This window comes from Rhagoletis pomonella, unplaced genomic scaffold, assembly GCF_013731165.1.
Source record: "Rhagoletis pomonella isolate Grant_MI unplaced genomic scaffold, Rhpom_1.0 Rhpom_scaffold_00001, whole genome shotgun sequence".
NCBI classification, from domain to species: domain Eukaryota; kingdom Metazoa; phylum Arthropoda; class Insecta; order Diptera; family Tephritidae; genus Rhagoletis; species Rhagoletis pomonella.
Genome location: NW_023458555.1, coordinates 2070251 through 2089883, shown reverse-complemented (window position 1 = coordinate 2089883; position 19633 = coordinate 2070251). Strand labels below are relative to the sequence as shown.

Below are 19633 nucleotides of genomic sequence, written 5' to 3'. Positions count from 1 at the left end.
ATATGTATGTAAGTATGTAAATATGCATAAGAAGGCAAATGTTCGTCGAGATTAAAAGTAGGTAATGTTTGCACCTGTATGTATGTCTATGTACATATATAGTAGCTGCGATATTTTGAAACAACAACGATAAACAATGGCGGACCATAAGGCTTGGATTTTGGTAGACACCGACAACAACTCAGCAAATAACGAAAGACAACAAATAATGTTAGCCCAGTTGGTCGAGCTAGCCATAGGCGTTGCCCATCTTTCGAGCATTTATTAAATACTTCGGCAGCACGCAGCTGCCATCCGATGGTTACGAGCCCAAGGCTTTTATATTTGACAAACACATCCAGATTTTTTCTCAAGCGCTGTTGATTTTCTTAAGCAACGAGATTAAAGTAAATGCTGAAGAATCATGTCACTTGCATTGTAAATAAAATATTTGCCGACTATTGCGTGGACCGTAGAGACTTGTTCATTTGGTAAGAGATATGTACATATAAATATTTATGACTAGAGTCTGGAATATAGGGGGATAGTCTGGCATTACCGCCATCCGAGGAATGCGTTGGACGTGGCAAGGCAGGAAGATCATTGTTACTTGCGACGCCTACAACAGCTACCATGTAAAGCAGCGCAAAAGTCGAGGGTGGATGGGAGGACGGGACCAAAATCCTTTCCCTGCACTCCCCATAAAACTTGCAATCTCCGAAAATTCAGAAAAGTTTCCTTAAAAACGTTTTATGAAATTAGCACTTTTTTGTGTGTTTTATTGAGACGAAAACGAATAGCAAAGCAAAAAAATATGAGTTCAGTGTTTTTTTTTTTTATTTAAAATTAATTTGAAACATGTGAATTAATCTTAGTTATAGAATTCCAGACCCACGGTACCTGCGGGACAATTCTGAAAAACGTCGAGCTGGGCGGGTTCGGAACTTAAAAATTGAATTTCGAGTTGGGCGGGATCGGGATTGAATACTTAGTCCCATGCCCATCTCTAGTCTGTAGAACTGGATTTCAGAAAAAAAGATTCATTGGGCTACATATAGGGCCTCCTGTGTAGGGTGATGAAGAGGGAAGAGAGACATATGTTTCGTAATAAAAAGTAGGCCGAAATAAGTGATTGAAATACAGATCGACTGGAAAACCTCCCGACAATTCTATCAATAGCGTAATATGATGAACAATGATTAACCTCCGATGAAGCGACCATTGTAGTATTCGATATTCTGGGGCCTACTTTGTTGACGTTTAAATTACAGAAAATACAAAAAATTTATTTCGTGTTATTTAGTTTTAAAGTTTTTTGTTCAGATCGATTGGATGGAGGCAGCAGCATTTCTCCTTTCTGTTACGAAGATGGAGATCAGTAAAGATCCAAATAAACCAAATTAGGCCTTGCCGCGTCCGCTACCGATGAACGCTTATGCTACGTATAACTGTTTCCATATGGAAGCAACAAAGTCGGAATAAACTTTGCGAAGTCCTAAATAGTTGTAAAAGTTATTAGGGCGTGAATATTGATCTTCTGTTGATTGCCACTGATTATTTCCTTATAAAGCACATATACAACCGTACTTGTATGTGTAAACCGAAACATGTATGTATGTGTGTATTCATATACTTTATTGTGCTTAGTTACATAAAGAAGTAAAGATTTGTGTATATGTGGTGCTTTTTGCGATTTGAGAATAAACCTTGTAACCAGTTATTTTGTCGTTTCTCTTTTATTTCAATTTTAAGTATATATGTATGTAAGTATATCAGAAGCTGGGTTGGTCTGTGAGTGCGCTCTTTGATTACTTTGTTACTTACATATAATTTGTTTGCTGTTTTTCTTTATTGGGCGTGTTTAGTTGGCAAGGTTATGGACAACAGCAAAAAACCAATGAAAAATGCATTGAAGTAAGAAGAAATTTGAAATGAGGCCGAGATGAATAAGGCTCTTCAATTCATCGCCTCGTTGTTAAATATTTTGGTTTTCATCGTTAATTTAAATATTTACAAAACAAATAGGATCAGAGTAAATATTTCCGAATCTACGGCAATTTTTATGTAATGTCAATATACAAAATTTACGAATTTAGTTTTGTAAACACAGTTTTAGTTAGACGTGTTTGACCCCAAAAAGAATACTTTAAATTTTATACGAACATTGCTTTTGGTTCTCCTTTAGTTTTAAAACATTTTTTATGCCCGAAGCCAAACATTTCCTTGCTAGAAATCCATTCACAATAAAATATGCATTGCTTACCTGAAAATAAAAATAAAAATAAAGAAAATATTAGCTAAGCAAGTATGTTAATATAACTAAAATAACTTTTTTAAATTAATAAAACATGAAATGCAAAGATTGTATCTGTTATAAGGTTCTGCCATAAAAAATATTTTCAAGTTATTATTTTGCAGCAAGACCTTTTGCGAAAAATTAAAAAAAAAATCAACGCCAGTTTGCTAAATTTCACTTTTTAAATAAAAAAAAAATTTTTCGCCAGCAAAAAAAATTATAAAAAATCAATGCGATTGTTTAGCCGTTTAAAACTTTCACTTATTTTACTAGATTTTTATAAGCTTGTTAACTGCGTGCCCGCAAAAATTTCGTAAAATTCTGGTTAATTCTGGAATTTCTCTGAGTTCTGTATAAAGTCTGAAAGTGTGATTTATATACATAGTTTTTGTTAAAGCATGAACCATATTTTAATAAAAAAATATTTAAAAAATTTTAGCTTGAAAAATATTGTAAATACTAAAAACGAAACACCATTCATCAATTTTTGGCCACCACGGTTTTATTTTTTTGACAGTAGCATAAGTCGTCTGCCGTTGGACTTCAGTTGGAAAGCAACTTTTTCAGCCAAAGGTAAAATGTTTTGTCATTATTTTATGACAGTAGAACGATTTACAAATGCATTCACTTACAAGTAACCAACAATTTAGGCACAGCGGCTTTATATACACATACAAGTACATAAGCTAGCACCTAGTTAGATGGTACCACTAATGCCCCACTTTGAAAAAGTCGGGTTTCGTTGCAGTTTCGAAAAGCCGGTCGGATTTTCTGTAATCAATTACGAGTCAAGAGAGCCGATGGGTCTACGTATGTTCTTTGCGGAATTTGTATACTGTTGTAACGACAACAATGCGACTCCGTACATAACTATAACGACCCAAAGGCTATTACTCGAGTGCCATTTCCAAAAACCTCTGGGAAATATCCAAAAATAGTCCTTTTGACGAGAAGAATTTTTCTTTTTAGCAACTTCAATCTTTTCCGCTGCGGTCGTTGTGGTGTAGTAGTTAGCAGTGTGCGGCACCACTCCACAGGGCGTGGGTTCAAGCCCAGTTCAACCCAACATCAAAAAATAACAAAACAAAAAAAGGTGTTTTCTAATAGCGGTCGCTCCTAGACAGGCAATGACTAGCCTCCGAGTGTATTTCTGCCATGAAGAACAGCTTCTCATAAAAATACCATCGCCGTTCGGAGTCGGCGTAAAACTGTAGGTCCCTCCCCTTTGTGTGCCAACATATGTGAATATTAAATTTTCTACTTTTCTTAGAAAACATTAAATCTCTAACCAAATTAAGGTAGCAAACTAAAATTTAGTAGTAGCTTTATTCTTTGGATTGAAACGCATTTATCTCGAAATTCTGATATTTTGGAATATGAAATACTGCCAGCAAAAAAGCACTTTATGTATGTATGTATACAAGTATATGCAGGATGTTCATGCAATTAATTAGTTCAAACAATTATACTTAATATCACAACTGTCACAAGCCTCTTCCAATCCACTACCCCTTTCGCTTGAAACAACAAACTCACAGCCTTTTTACGAACGGTTGATTTTAGATCAGAACGCATAGACAGCGCAGCATAATTTTTGGTTTTTTTACTGAACTGTTTAAGTAATTGGATTATATTTTTTGCACAGAACAGCAAATGCTAAATCACATTTTATCAGGCCTAGCTGATATTCTCTGGTTAATGGCTATTTATAAAGGTTTTATGCCACAAACACATTACACAAATAATATACATACATATGTACATCCGTATTAAAGGTCTGCATCGGAATTCAGTTTGCTTCACTGTGAAGTTTTTTTCAAATATGTAAACTACTCATACTTTAACAAAGAGGGCATGGAAGGAAGAGAAGTGAAAATTTTGAGCACTGTATACATGAAAAAAGTACTCAAACAAAATATGTTCCGAAAAAAAGAAAAACTTAAACAAGCAGTACTATGGTGTTAAACTTCCACAAAAAATATGTTCCTTCACAAGTATTTTTTGAGTATTTTTGGAAGTTTTCGTTTAATAAATATTACATAATGTTAACAGACATGGAAAAACAATGTAGGGAATTATCAAGGCTAATACCCAGCTAGCCCAATGCCGAGCGAGAGACAAAAGGGACTCCCACAGCAACACCTCGAAGGAGCGTTTTAAAATATGGGATGAATAAGCATTCCATATGGGTTATCTGCGGATGACCTGTTAAAGAAACGTTATTTTTTACCAAACTGCTTCACCGATCATAACCAAATTGCGATGTACATATCTACTGGAAACCTTCCAAGGATGGTCATAGGCCAATAACAAATTCGATATATCAAGGGCGCGTGCGTTTTTGCGGTAGAGCTTTGGAATTTGGTTGAGTGATATATGAAGACAAACCCAAACTTTCGAAGTGAAAATTACGTTATTGGAAAACTTGACACTATGGAGGTTAACGGACCTCTGATTCGGGTTCTAAAACCCCACATATATGAATTTTCAGGTTTATTCAATGCATTTTTCCCTGCTTGACGTTCAACTGACCACGAACCTGACGTGATAGAGGCTAACGGACCTCGGATTCGCATTCAGCCTGTCGAATAACATAGGGTTTGGTTTAATATGCATACACTTTTTTTTGTAAACCTGTGTAATTTTTATCAATATTTGTTTATAATTAAAACATTTTTCTTTTATATTTTACTCACTTCTTTAAGATAAATTTTCTGCGGATCACGCGAACGAGAGTTCAAATAGTACACAATGCAAAATGTTAGCTAAACCCTAATTGCGCGAAACAATAAAATAAGCCCCCTTTCTTCAACGAATCAAATTCGACAATGAAAATAAAATTTATAAATTTTCTTAACATTATGTTAAATGATAACATTTTGAAAGAAAAATCTTCATAAGTATTCGTATACTTCCTATGAAGTTTTCAAATACTGCTGAATTCAATCAACATACTCAAGTGTTTTGGAAAAGCGAAACAGTGTTTTATGTAGCAGAGCACTGTTGAGTAACATTGCTCAGTTATTCAAATTTATGAGGTTCTCTTTTTTTCTTCCTATCTTTTTTAGTACTCTAAAATTTATGTTCCATTTACTCATGTACACATGTGAAGAGTATTTCTGCTGGTATATTTGCAGACCTTTAATCCGTATATACATATGGATATATGTACACATATGTATGTATACACTTACATACATATAGGCATAAGTTTACTTGCACATATGTATTATGTGTACACATATCCTAGAATGACCACTAAAATGTTTATAAAATTTGCTTGAATCTAACTGCAACGGTCAGCGCCAGCAATGCTGCTAGTTGCCACAAGTGGAAGTTGTTAGATTTAGATATAAGCAGATGCACGATATGCGCAACATAGTTAAGTTCCTGCTTGCTTGAATCTTTCGTTTATTTGCTTTAATAACATTTCCTGTCGTCGCAAAGCAGCTGTAGCGGATAATCTCAGACAAAAATAATATACATAATAATGAATAACAGGCAATAACAACAAAAATGTGTGGCATATACAATAAATAAACACAACAGTAACTACGTACATGCACACATACGTACATATGTATATTAGCATAGCATAACCCTGCAGGGAAACCGCGGACTGGTGAATCAAATTTCTAGTTCCGTACTAGGTCTTCATCGCCAAAAAGGAACTAGTCCGATAGGAACTAGATCCCCACCAGTCCAAAATCGGCGAAAAGTGGTACTTTTAAGAAACTAATTTTTTCAGTTTTTTTCACTAGACATCTATATCTAAAGTGACGAGTTTAGAAATGGTTCGGAACTATAGAAAAAGGGATGCCGAACGAACTAGATCCTATTTGTCGAATTTAGAACTATTTCGGAACTATCGAATAAGGGATGCAGCGGGGGGCTTGTTTACTTTACATAGATATGTGTTCGGCGGCTTTTTCGTTCAAATACGCTTCTATTCTGTGCTTCGCAGATGCTTTTTCATAGCTTGGTAATACAAAACTAGAATTTGTGTTAACATATTAACATCTTGGGGCCGTCTGGAATCTAACCAATAACAGGGAGCACCTCTGCAAAGTCAGCTACAGCCAAAGTTATGTAAACGTACATTTCTTACAATCATTCAAACAAATTTAATTTCAAATTTGAAAAAATGTTTCTTTGAAAATAATGTAAAATCGCACACGGATGAACCGAAAAGATTGAAAAATCAGAATACCTTTTTCTTTCGTCTGTCGATTTTAGAACTGGTTCGGAACTATAGAATTTAGGACTAGTCCGGAACTATCGAAAGCAGCGGGGGGCAATTGACAATTCCTAGGACATCGCCATGTTAAATTCGCCAGTTGCTTGCATGCAAAAGAGATTTATCGCGAACCAGTACTGGGTCTAAATGTACTATAAGCGCCCCAGTTCAGAACTAGAGATTTTCCCCACAGGGAATAGCCATCCGTGCACAAGCGTTCATACATAAATTGGCTAAATAATACGTATTATACAAGTGCACGTGCACTGACAAGGAATCCGCTGCAGCAATAATTTAAATCAACAAATGGTTATGGTTAAACGTTTTTCCAAAACCACAACAAACATCAGGCAACAAAACTGTTAAGCAAAATAATACAAAAAGGCAAAGGTGTGAATAATGTTAAAGTGCCTGTAAGTGCATATACTTATTATGTATATATGAATGTGTATATTTGCGTATAGCCTCATGAGCTTTGTGTTCGCGTGAATGATTATACACCACATTAGAATTAGAAGCTATGTATGATATGTATTTATGTATGAATGCATGTGAGAAATGCAGCTGGGACTGGAGGCAACAGCAGCAGCCTAGCCTGAACGTACCAAGAATAGAATATTTATGTTAAAGATGGCGGGAACATTTCGCATCACAGAGGCAATTTGGTAAATAACAACTTTTAGGGATATGACCGTACGCCGCAAATTTACTCGTTTTACGTTTATGCCTGTGAATATTATGTAGTTGGAAATGAATGAAATTTGGCCGGCATTAAGCCGACTGGTGTCTAGCGATCTTATGGGTTTAAGTAGATTTTACTTCGGATATGAACGCTTATTGCCAATATTAGTGGTGACTTCGACTCTTCTTCGGCGATGTCTTCCAAATTCTTAAATTAAGAAGCCCCCAAGCATTCAAATCTTGTTTTTGACAAATATTGATATAAGACTAGACGCAGTTCCAAGGCTACCAACACTTTCTGCACTGCACACATTGTGTTTGTAATTGTAAATACTCGTAAACATTCTACTAGAGTTGGATTTTATAGTTCCCTTTAAAGATTAGTTCACTTCCAGTTCGTTCAACTCAATAAAGTAGCTCTTCTGAGTGTTAGCTCGTTCATTTTATTGAACTATAGTTCACCTAATTGAAATAGTTTGGGAGTAGTAGCTGAGTTAAAGGACAACAAAAATTTATGTTTTATAACGCACACATATAAAATATTGGAAAACTATTTCTTCCTTTAAGTCGATGGTCCTCTGCAATAACTGCACAATTCAGTCGTATTCATTCGTTCGTCTTTCCCCAAAACCACCAAAGGATGTTTCAAATGCGACCAAATTGCGTTTCGCTTTGGCATCTGAAAGCGAAAGTCTTTTGTTAAACCATAAATCCCAAAAACTTAACTCAAGTATTTACTATTTACATAAATTGCAGTAAACGATGTAAACTATTGGAAATTCAATGAAATAAAATGTCTTTTTAGCGCGAATTGCGATCAGTTGTTTCTTTATGCCCTTACAACGAAAAACGAGATGCCATATGTGTTAAAATTACATTTACATTTTGATTGGAGTGATGCCACAGAAAAGTTTAGTTCAATTTAAGGAACGACCTTATGAACTAGTTCAATTAAAGAAGATGGCTCTTTCGCTCTTTAGTTCAAAAGCTGCCTAAACCTACTTTCTACATATATATTCCCTTGCAGATAACGATGGAGATTAAGCTGCAAAGACAAATTTTTAATTAAATAAAACATTTAATATCTTACTTGAGTTCCAACAATCCACTGGTTAATATTCTAGGCGAGCTTGAAGAGTTTATTACAAAAAGAGACCATCAAAATTGTTATTAATTTAAAGTAAGTTACTGGCATAATATTTACAGACTGAACGGACTTGCTGACTACATATTCAATTTGATAGATAATCAAATGCTTATTTAGTACGATCGAAGTTATGGCTCTACTGACGAACAAAAAGCCAACAAAAAGGTAATAAATCGAGCAACAAAAACCGATGCAACTAATACATATGTACGTCATAATGCTATAAATTAAAGCAAAATAAGCTAATGGCGCTGTTGAAGCTAAGACAATGATGTGACAATAACAACGGCAGCGCATTGGGTCCTTAAACTTGACTACAGGTCTACACAGAGCACTTGAATTGCACAGTCGCTGAATATATATGTATACATTAGGGTTGTCCTTAAAAAAATCAAATGAACGATTTTTTTTCGGTCTAACTATCTCAATCGGTAATACCATGGGTTAGGACGTGTCGCAAAGTGGTTAACCCCAGATGAATCTATGGCCTCAAAAAATTAAAAATATTTGTCTGCATTAAAAATTAAAAATATTTGTCTTCATTAATTGATACTACTAAAGTCGAGGATGTCACATATACATTTTGGTCCCGATTGAAGTCGATTAAGGCGTCTTTATAGGGTAATCTGAACTTTGAACCCTGTGCGACACGCCTTAACCGACTCCAATCGGGACCAAAATTTATATGCCATATCTTCGACTACAGTAGCATCGACGTAGGGGTTGAGGCTTAGGAAATCTGATGTAACAATTTGCATCCTACATTTAAGGGCCACCCTAATACATGCTCATATCACATATGTATGTATATAATTATACTAGATTCTAAGGGTGTGTAAAGAATTTGCGCAAAAACGACATCAAATCGGAATTCGCAAACGAAAAAAGAACACATCGACTAAAAATTTTCTGCAATTGAATTTTCAGATATTTATTTTTCTTCTTTGCTGCTTGAGATTTTCTTCGTGAAAAGCACGATTTTCATATGTTGCAGCTGCTGATGGTACCCCCCAAAAGTTTCGGGTCCTCGAAGCAACAACTGGGAAGAATACATGATCTGGTTGGTTGTTTGGTGGGAATACATACAAACATATGAATGTGAACAGGTATGTGAGTGCAGTTATGACGGCAGTAGTGATTTAGTCGTCGTGCAGCAAGTTTGGCTTGTGTGTGGGCCGAGGCGAGGCGAACGCGTGGTGGCCGGCGTAAACAGACATGCCTCATTTAGACAAGCAGGCTATTGCGGCGTCAAAGAAATAGAGTGGCAGCGCAGAAGCGGGTGGGTCTTGGCTGCCGCATGAGCTGCCTTTCAGTAGGAAAAACTGAGAAATAGACAAACAGACAAATAGGTGGGCAGCCACGGGCGATCTGGCTGGATACTTGTTCGACAGGCAGGGAATGTTCGAGTATGAATGAATTTCACCAACAAAAAAAACTTTACATGTGCATACAATAGGGTGGGTCGAAAAACACCAAAAAAATGTTTGATACGAAAATTGTATAGGCCTTAACAGGTGCTATTTTAATCCCTTATTCTTGAAAAGAAATCCTGGTTCTCTGCGGCAATATCTTCAGTCTGCGGAGTGAGCTTGAAAAATTGAAAAGAACAATTTTTTGAAATTTTACAACGACTTGTTTACATCAAACCCGGAACTTATTTTCTGTCATAAAATCATAAAAAAGTAAATTGGGAAAATTAGAAGTAAGTAATATCAATACTTGAATCAATTAAATTTTATTTCCTAGTTAATTTTTTAATTTATTAAAATATTGATGTTAGTTCCTTTAATTTTGTCCAATTTGCTTTTTTTTAAGATTTTATGATAGGAAATAAGTTCCGGATTTGAAGGAATGGATTAAAATGGCACCTGTTAAGACCTATAGAATTTTCGTATCAAACATTTTATGTTTTTCGACCCGCCCTAGTGCATATACATTTACTTTAGCAGCCGTTTCAGAATATTTTTTTTTTTAAATTATGGATTTAGAAATTACGCTGAAAGGCTCTTTCCTTGCTTAGAGCGGTATATCCTTACCGGTCACTGTAGTCGAGCGAAATATATAACTGTCGGCGGGTCTCACTGCTGGTATAAAAATGAAACACAAAGGGGTTTCTTTAATACCAGCCATCGTCAGCGTGAAATTTCGAAATGAAAAAGTTTCTTAAAATGAGCTAACTTTGGCAAAAATTACGACGCACGAAACCAGTTGGAGGAGGTAGGGTTAGGTCAGCTTGGGTGATCCGTGAGATCTCACAATTACCATTAGTGGTCCTTAGCACTACCAAGAATGGGTAAATATAGTCTTAAATCTTAGTCATGATACTTTTAAGAGAGTTTTCAAAATTTTGCTAGGCCTTTGGTTTAAAATTGCAAACTGGAAAACAACAAAGGAAATGTTCCTATGTTCGACACATGCCAAGCATTTTACACTCTGTACCAGTCCAATTTTGGTCGCATGATGAGATGATGTAAATCTGGGCAACAAATTAAGTTCAAGTGAGCTCTCGGTGAGTCACTTGCTGGCGAAAGTGATTTCCCTCTGACTCACGTTATCCGCGGTTGATGATGCGGGGCAGAGATTTGCTGAAGGACATGGCGAAATATACCGAATATGCGGAAGGGCTAAAGTTATGGCTTTCTTTCAGTAAAGCCTCTTGGCTAATTGGCAGCTAGCTTAGCTTGAGTTGAAGCTCCTAAGCCTGCATCATACTCTGAGATTGAGCCAAGGTTAACCAGAGAACGAAGTTTATTGTTTGTATGTAACGGAACTGAAACTACCCGTCATCTTAAAAATTTCAACCTGATAAATATGAGTCATCCAGAATACACATGACGCCACTTCTTCTGTTGCGTAAAAGTTGCATAGCTTATTAGAAGAAAATTAGTCTACCTTTTCACTATGCCAGCGTAAGTAAACTCTAAACTTTAAAGCCGTTTTTCTCGAGGTTTTGATTTTTCGGTTATGATATATCTACATATATACATACATACATGCATACATATTTATGTGTAGATCAGGGATTTCCAACATTTTACACATTCGCATTCGAATAAAATGATACGAATGTTTTGCGAATGAGAATGTGTTCATGGGCAGAGAATCCACTCTAATATTGTTGAAATGGCTCTTAGTCTGTCTAACCAGGGTGTGGGCAATAACCGGCTTTTAGCTTCAGGCGCTAAACCGTTAAGTAGGATATTAAGCAACATTGACGGGCCTTCAACCTAGAAATAATTTTAGGTTTCGCCAGCGAAAGCGAAGGCTCCAATGTAGAAACTGGAGTCATTAAAAAATTCGAAATTAGAGCTCAATTGAAGGCCTATCTTAAAGAAAAACGAGTTCATCTCGGTGAAAATCCTCTCGTCTGGTAGAAAACTAAGCGAAAATACGAAAAATTTACAGATCTGGCCCGCAAATATTTGAGCGCTCCACCCGCCAGCATTCCAAGTGACCAATTGTTCAGTGCAGCCGGCCTTATATACGAGCCTCTAAGAAATCGCCGCATGAGAGAAAAGGCAGCAAAATCACATTCACGGATGTGAAAAATGTGACATTCGAAACATCCCTAGTGTGGATATATGTAGTATATCTTTGAGCCGTTTTATGAAACACTTTATAACTTTGGGGAAATACATCACTAAGTCGTTATGCGACTCAAATGGCTTTTATATTATAAGCTGCGATCCCGTATGAGTTCGAACTTGTCATAATTAGTCAGATTTTACTGGAAATCGATCCCGTACTCGGTTCTCTGTCAATTGAGAGCACAAATGCAAGAGTAAATAAGCTCCACTCTCTGTCAGGAATTACCAGTTTTAGTCCGAAGATCTCTTGCCGGTAAATTCTGGCAAATGTATCAAACATGTTGAAGGATATTTAATTACTTTTTTGAATGGATTCGATTGAATTTGTAAGTACTTTTGGTTATTTACTTCACGCATGTAAGAGAGTGCTTACATACAAAATAAACAAAATTTTACAAGCAAAATTTGGAGGTTATGTTAAAGTTGTCATAAGTTATATTTTTTTTGCAAGAAAGCGATCGCGTACTTCTTAAAACTCTCACTGTCAGCGAAATTTAATTTTTTTTGACAATTTTACTAGCTTTAGTTCGAAGACCTATTGTCTCTTTGGAAATTTTGATAAACTTGAACTGACAATCGCACGCCAAATCAGAAAACAAGCCTGGCCAAATTCAGGATTTGTGTATACATACAATGAATTAAGTAAGATAAATTTTTCGAGAGAATCGCATACAGCATTCTGCACCTTGGCAATAGAAGGAAGTGACCGTACTTAATATAAGCGTCACAAAATGTATGATAACAAAAGAATGATGAAAAAAGAAAAGCTACTCCTTTAGAATGTCTGGAATTTCGAAAACATGGCAGATCGAACTAGCAGTGCTGCCAGGTTCATACAATGCAAGTACAACTTTCTAACTGAAGTAGACAAAGTGAAGGAGAAGCGCGAAAAGCGCGAGTCGCAGGTATTTCGCAATAAACAAATAAAGCAAGCGAGCGATGGCAACAGCAACAACAACGATATCTTTACACAATCCAGCTAAATAAATGGCAACATTTTACTGCAGCATGGCTCTGGGTATATAGCGGAAGTGAGCGTGAGTGTCAGTCACTATCTCACTTTCCCGCCTTCTATACACCAATCCATATGCCAGCCGTTTGCAAGCTGTAAGTTGGCCACTCGGCTGCCACTTGTCGCTTGCTTGCTTCTTGCCGCTTACCACCTATCGCGGCTTCTTGCCCGCTGTTATGGTCTGGTTTTTGCTCCTGTTGATGTTGCCTTGGTTGTTATGCTCTTTATTAGTTGTTGTTGTTGTTGTTGTTGCAAAATGGTAATTATATACTTTGAGTTGTGTTTAACATGCAACACCAACGTTGCGTTGCGATGCCATGTCGAGCACTTTTGACAGTCGGCAGTTAGAAGATAACTCAGTGGGCCAGGAGAGTGTCTCGGCGGCGTTTGGTGTTGGCCGTGGCTGTGACTGCGGCTGCGGCTGCGGCTGCGGCTGCGGCATCTGAATGCAGGCTTTCACATGCTTTCATTGATGTTGTTGCTGCTCGTGTTGTTGCGCAACAATAACGGCAGATACTACTCGCATACGGAGTGGAGTGTAGATTATGCCACGAGGATTAAGAAGCAGCACAAGACACTTTGTTTCAATGCCAGAACAAAAGCAGCTAACTGCAACGTTGATAGTTTTTTCTTGACTTTTCTATGTAGCTTCGCTCATGCACCGTTTGTTGGTTTTCGGGCAAAGTATATGTATGTACATTGCATACATCGAATGCTCTTGCTGAACTCATACGAATGTTTATTGTTGTTGGCGTTGCCGTGATTGCAATGAGAATCTATTTAAGTTGAAACGCGCCTTGCGCAGTCTTCCGCTTGATGCTTGTGCTCTGTGCTGGCGAGGAGGTCAACTATTTGATTATCGCACGAGTGTGAAAAATGTTATGGGAAAAATGCCTCAGCGACTTAAGCGCAAATGTGCCTGCGCCGCAGCGCCCGCTCACACAAACCCACCTGTGACGCTGATGGTGGATGTGGATGTGGAGGCAGAGGCAGAGGTGGCGGCCAAGGTGGTTGTGGGTGTTAAAGCTGAGGTTCTCATTGCTCTTCCCGACGGTAGCGAATGTGGGAGGCCGTATTCTAACACACTCCTTTCTGTTGTTTTTGGTTTTTTTGTTGCAGATGCTGGGAGAATAAATGCACAGCAAAATGATGGCGCAGTGCAGTACCGCAATGAAATGTTGCTGCCAAAATTGCACGGAATTAGGTGATATACTGGCGGAAATTTATGGCACACAAACAAATTATTTGCCATAGCAGTGTGTGGTAGGTGAATCGTTTGACCTTTCGACATTCCGAAAAATGGGTAACCATTAATTTAGCTCACAAACGGCAATGAAGAGCACATAGAGCTAACGATTCACATACTGGGACAACTACATATATATTTGTGTAATTCATACAAAAGAAACAAAGATAAATAAGCCTTCTTTATATAAAAAAATTTTACTGCTCACACCGAAAGCAGCACATTCATATTTTATGAATTCTTTTTGATGTAAAATAAGTTTTTATCGACATCGAATTGGCAGTTTATTTCTTTATATTTGAAGTCTCAAACATATCGTTATCTTAATATAGAAAGACCTTAACTCATTTTCTTTCGAAATTCAGCTTTATAGGAAATTTGCCCGGTTGACTTATTTACCATTTAATGAAATTTAAAAATAATTGTAACAAGTAAAAAAGCCTAAGTTCGGGTGGAACCGAACATTCGATACCCGGCGCAATTATTAAATATAGTTTTTTTCACCTTTCCGAAAACTACCGCTACGTGGTAAGCAGCGGTGGTTTTATCCCTATTTCAAACATCTTCAATAGACTTATATAGTTATATGTGGGCAGTATCACGCCCCCTTTCCAAAATTCTATAATAATGTTACTTCTTTTCAAGGGATTGTTGTGGGAGATATCTAAATTTTTGCTCGGGACGGACGGACGGACAGACATGGCCTAATCGACTCGACTCTTTTCATTCTGATCTTTATGTATACATTTGTCGATATCTATCTCGATTCGTTTTGGCTGTTACAAACAACCGTTATGTGAACAAAGTTATAATACCCTTGTGCACAAGTGCGCTCGGGTATAAAAATATCACATTGCATGCAGTCTTTATGAAAAACCATTGCCTGAAAGAAATTCGCTACAAAAAAACTGACTTTTTTGATTTTAAAATTACTATGTGAAGAAATAATAATATTAGATAGTGCCTTTCTATATTAAGGTAACGATATATTGAAAATCATACATGACATTCATCCCCTAAGATGCGGTTCAGTACCCCTCCCGAGGTGCTCTGACTATCCGAAGACGGAAGTATCTCCACTTCTGCTTCGAAAGAACTTCAGCAGCCATGCTCATGGGGGCGTGGTGCGTTTCTAAAAGACATATGTGATGACCCTATTGGTTTTAACGTGAGGTCCGGAACTCACCATTTAGCAATTTAAACGATTGCCATAGGTTCCCTTGGTCCTACGGATTGGTAGTACGCACATCTGACCACTCTAATAATGTGTCCGTGAAAATACTATAGCCCAATTATATCACAACAAATCCCAGGCATCAGATTAACCAACTTTCAATCCTTTGCATCCAAGGTGACATGTTTCTCTTAGTCCTGAACTGTAGCCATGCAGATACTGTTTTGTCGTGATCATCTAGCCGATAATTGTCGAAGCTGTCAACAGCAGTATAAATGTCACTATCATTGTTAGCCCATTACCGGAAAACTCATCTGAATACCGATAGAATGGCTGAGTGACCAATTAAATTAGGTTTCCAAATGATTTCGCAGTTGAAAAAAAAAACAAGGCAGGTCAGAATGCTGAAAAGGGCAATACCGGTCAATAGAGCAGCAGCAGCAGCATGAATAGTCGCGTTCATCAAATGGAAAAGTCTTCACATTGACAGTTAGCAGAGCACAGAAGGTTGCAAATGACAGCAAGAACCACAAAGAAACCAAAGGCATGCACATTCAATAACCTAAAGTTACAGAATTTTCCACTTTCAAGCAAACCTAACTAATATTGTTTACGCCTCCACTTCAGCAACAGCTACAGCTTCAGCTTCAGTCATAGTCGGCGGGCTCAGCAAGCACAGGCGTCATTTGCCGCGCTTTTACTCTCAACTTGTTATAGTTTTCCAGTGACTGCTTCGGCAAATTCATTTGTTGTGCAAAACTTAGCTTTCGTTTATTTGATGCGATATATGTAGCACCATTATTGTTAGTGTTTTGTATTTATTTTTTTTGGACTGGCTGAAGTCAGGTCAGCAGGTAATTTGCATGCTACTCGTGCTTGCCGTTTGCCGTTTGGAGCTTTACTGTTACTGTTGCTGTTGTTGCCGTGCCCTTGTTGTCAGCTGAGTGCGGCCGCGTCGCCTTTGTCTTGCGCCAATTCGGTTGCTGCCGCCACTCCACACGGCACTGGCGGCACTGCACTGTTGCGTTGCTGCTACTGTTGCTCGCGGTGGCCCTGCTGCGCGCACGTCAGTTGATTGTCGCACTTATTGTGCTGTTCTCGCCATTTGTGGGTGATTTCAATGACGGCAATTGCCGGTCGTGGCGTTTAACACATATTTCATTCTGATTGTTATCGTTGTTGGTTTTGTTGGCCGCTTGGCGCCCATTCCCCTTTCGGCCGCACTTGTTTGCAATCGGTTGGCTGTTAAGCGTCGCATTGCGCTTTTGTATACCTTCCTTCCTTCCTAGCTGGCGCATTCCAATTCGTAGTAAGTCTTTGACGCTGGTGCTGCAAATGCTATTGTTGTTTTCTTACTATCGTCTTTGTTATTCGCGTAAAAGCGTCAGTGCCCCAGTGACCAGTTGAACCACATTATGCTGATATTTCGCGTAGTTCTTTATGGCCTTTTTTTAATTTTTTTTTTTTTTTGGCTGCTTCAAGTGCAATAACAAATTGGTTTTCAACGATGCAGCAACACTTTCCTAGGTTGAGCAGCAGCAGCTGCTGCTTTGAATGTTAAACACAACATTTTAACACGAAGAAAGCGATCAGCAGCAACCGCGACAACAACAACAACAATAATGAGAACGGTAATGACAATGACGAAAATCAGCTGGCGGCAGAGAGCAAGAAAGCCAAGACAGCATGAGAATAATACAAAATTTGTAAAACAAATTGCTGCCTGCTGTGCTGTCTGTCTGTCTGTTTCTGTTTCTGTTGTTGCTATTAGTTGTTGTCTTCTTTAGGATGTTTTTGGTTTTTTTTCTTTGTTTTGGCTTATCATTGCCTCTGTCGTTTTGTTGGCACCCTTGGTGCAACTGCTTAATTTGTATTTGATGGCTCGCCGTTTACTCCACGCGCTGAATTTCGACTTCTTTGCATTCTTTTTGTGTTTTTTTTTCTAGTTAACATATTTAACTATTTGGCTATTTGGGTTTTACTTGATTTGTTTGCAACTCGACGCAGACGTGCTGAGAGAAATCTCATGCTTTCTGTTTTCTTAATTTTAGTGCAGTGAAATTTTTTAAGCAACCTGCAGAAAATGTCAAATATATTCTTCATAATACTTGTTGGCATTGCCAATGGACTTTAGTAGCTTCTTTGCATGCTAAATGGAAGTACATATGTATGTATAAGAAAGTGGAATTTGTGTGATGATTTCGCCAGTAGAACGCCAGAGCAAAGCAATGACGAACAGTGTTACCGCTTGGATGCGAATGATTCAAATGGGATGCAGGTTAGGTTAGAAAGGGAGGGTGCGAATAGCCTGAAAAATACGAAATCCAAATTTTTAGACAAGTCTCGAATGAGACCTATCCAACTTAATTTATGAAAGTGTTTAGGAAGCCACTGGCCACCGTAGCCTTTTGGTTAGAGGTTCATACCACCAGCCACCAGTAGGGCTCGGGTTCGATTTCCGGGCTGAGCAAAATGTAACATTTTAGGCGTTTCGAAATTTTGCCTGATAAAGAGGATTGTTTTTAATAAACGCTTGAAAACTTTTCCTTAAACTATGTGCCAGGGACCGAAAATAATAGTTATTTTTACCGATGTTATAAACGTGCGGGGCAAAATATTGTCGTAGAAGAAAGTTATCAATGTTCCATTGATCCCAGGACCTCCTGGACAAGAATCCTGGACTTATTTTATTTTTCGAACTTTTTGAGAAAAAGTCCAATTATAACTGAAAATCCGGGCTTTTATTTTTATAGTCCAATAATAACAGTTAAACTTGGCCTAATATTTTTTAAGGACGAATTAAAAGTCCTTTCCTAATGATAAGCAAACCGCTTATCCCAATTAAATAAATTTGGTTTCAAATAAAAGAGGACTGAAATATATACAGACATATATATATTTTTTAAATTTAATGCAAAAGAAATTCATATACATAGATACCTGAGCCAAACTTTGTTCTAATTAAATAACGTTTTTAATTTAAATATTTTTCAATAGGTGGCATTCCTCGATTAGGTATTTTATTTTGAAAGTTTTTGCAGTCCTCTCTCTTTTCATACCATTTTTTTTTTGAATTTGTATAAACGGATTATTTATTAATAGGAAAGTACTTTTATTTCGTCCTTAAAAAAAATTTGGCTAAGTTTAACTGTTATTACTTCTTCTTCTTCTTATTGGCGCTGTAACCGCCTAAGCGATTTTGGCCGAGTTCAGCAAAGCACGCCAGTCGTTTCTCCTCTGTGCCAACTGTCGCCAACTGGAAATGCCAACTGAAGCCAAGTCCTTCTCCACTTGGTCTTTCCATCGCAGTGTGGCCTCCCTCTCCCTCTGCTACCACCAGCGGGTTCCGATTTGAATATTTTCAGAGCTGGAGCGTCGGTGTCCATTCGAACGACATGGCCAAGCCAGCGGAGCCGCTGTATTTTAATTCGCTGCACTGTGTCCGTGTCGTTGTAAAGCTCATACAGCTCATCGTTCCATCGTCTGCGGTACTCGCCGTCGCCAACGCGTAAAAGCCCGTAAATCTTCCGCAAAATCTTTCTCTCAAACACTCCAAGAGCCGCCTCGTCGGATTTTGTCATTGTCCATGCTTCTGCGCCATATACCAGCACGGGCATGATGAGTGACTTATAGAGTGCGGTTCTCGTACGTCGAGAGAGGACTTTACTCCTGAATTGGCTACACTCAGTCCAAAGTAGAACTTGTTGGCAAGAGTGATTCTGCGTTGGATTTCCATGCTGACATTAGAATCGGTGTTAATGCTGGTTCCCAAGTAAAAGAAATTCTCCACTTTCCCGCAATTATAACTGTCAACAGTGGCGTGGGTGCCACAGTTACTACTTACTACTCTTATTACTAGACTAAAAATAATAACAGTACGGGTTGACCGATAATTTTATTTCAATTAAAAGAAGAGTCCAAAAAAGTCTAGCAGTTTCCTGTTTCAAACGATATTAAAAAAAAAACATTTTCGATGCTTACTGCACTTTTGTATTTATACCATATCACACACCCAAATCTAAAGTGCGATCAACTCAAAAAAAAGTTTGGGCGATTTTCTTTCATAAATCAATTCATAGGATTCACATCCAATTATTGGAAATGTTTTTTTCTTTATGATAATATACATTACCTAAAAAACTACTGCTATACCTGTTTTTGTATTAATTGCGTTGAATCTGTAGCAAGCAGTTCAATTTCCCTCTCTGAATTTTGAGTTAGCTCACTTTAGGATTAGATTTAGGTGTGCGATATGGGTCAACTTGTATTGCAAC

The 19633-nt window shown here is 37.7% G+C and overlaps 1 protein-coding gene across 2 annotated transcripts in view; it reads right to left on the bottom strand.

Moving 5' to 3' along the window:
* The window catches only part of LOC118735998 (mucin-4), a 128702-nt gene that overhangs the window by 31496 nt on the left and 77573 nt on the right, over positions 1–19633 (bottom strand). The window contains exon 2 of one of the 2 annotated variants that reach the window (XM_036466111.1): positions 2143–2242. The exons of the other annotated variant lie outside the window; for it this stretch is intronic. Coding sequence (XP_036322004.1) covers positions 2239–2242 — 4 coding nt within the window. The 3' untranslated portion in view covers positions 2143–2238. The remainder of the gene's footprint in view (positions 1–2142; positions 2243–19633) is intronic. 2 annotated transcript variants of the gene reach the window in all.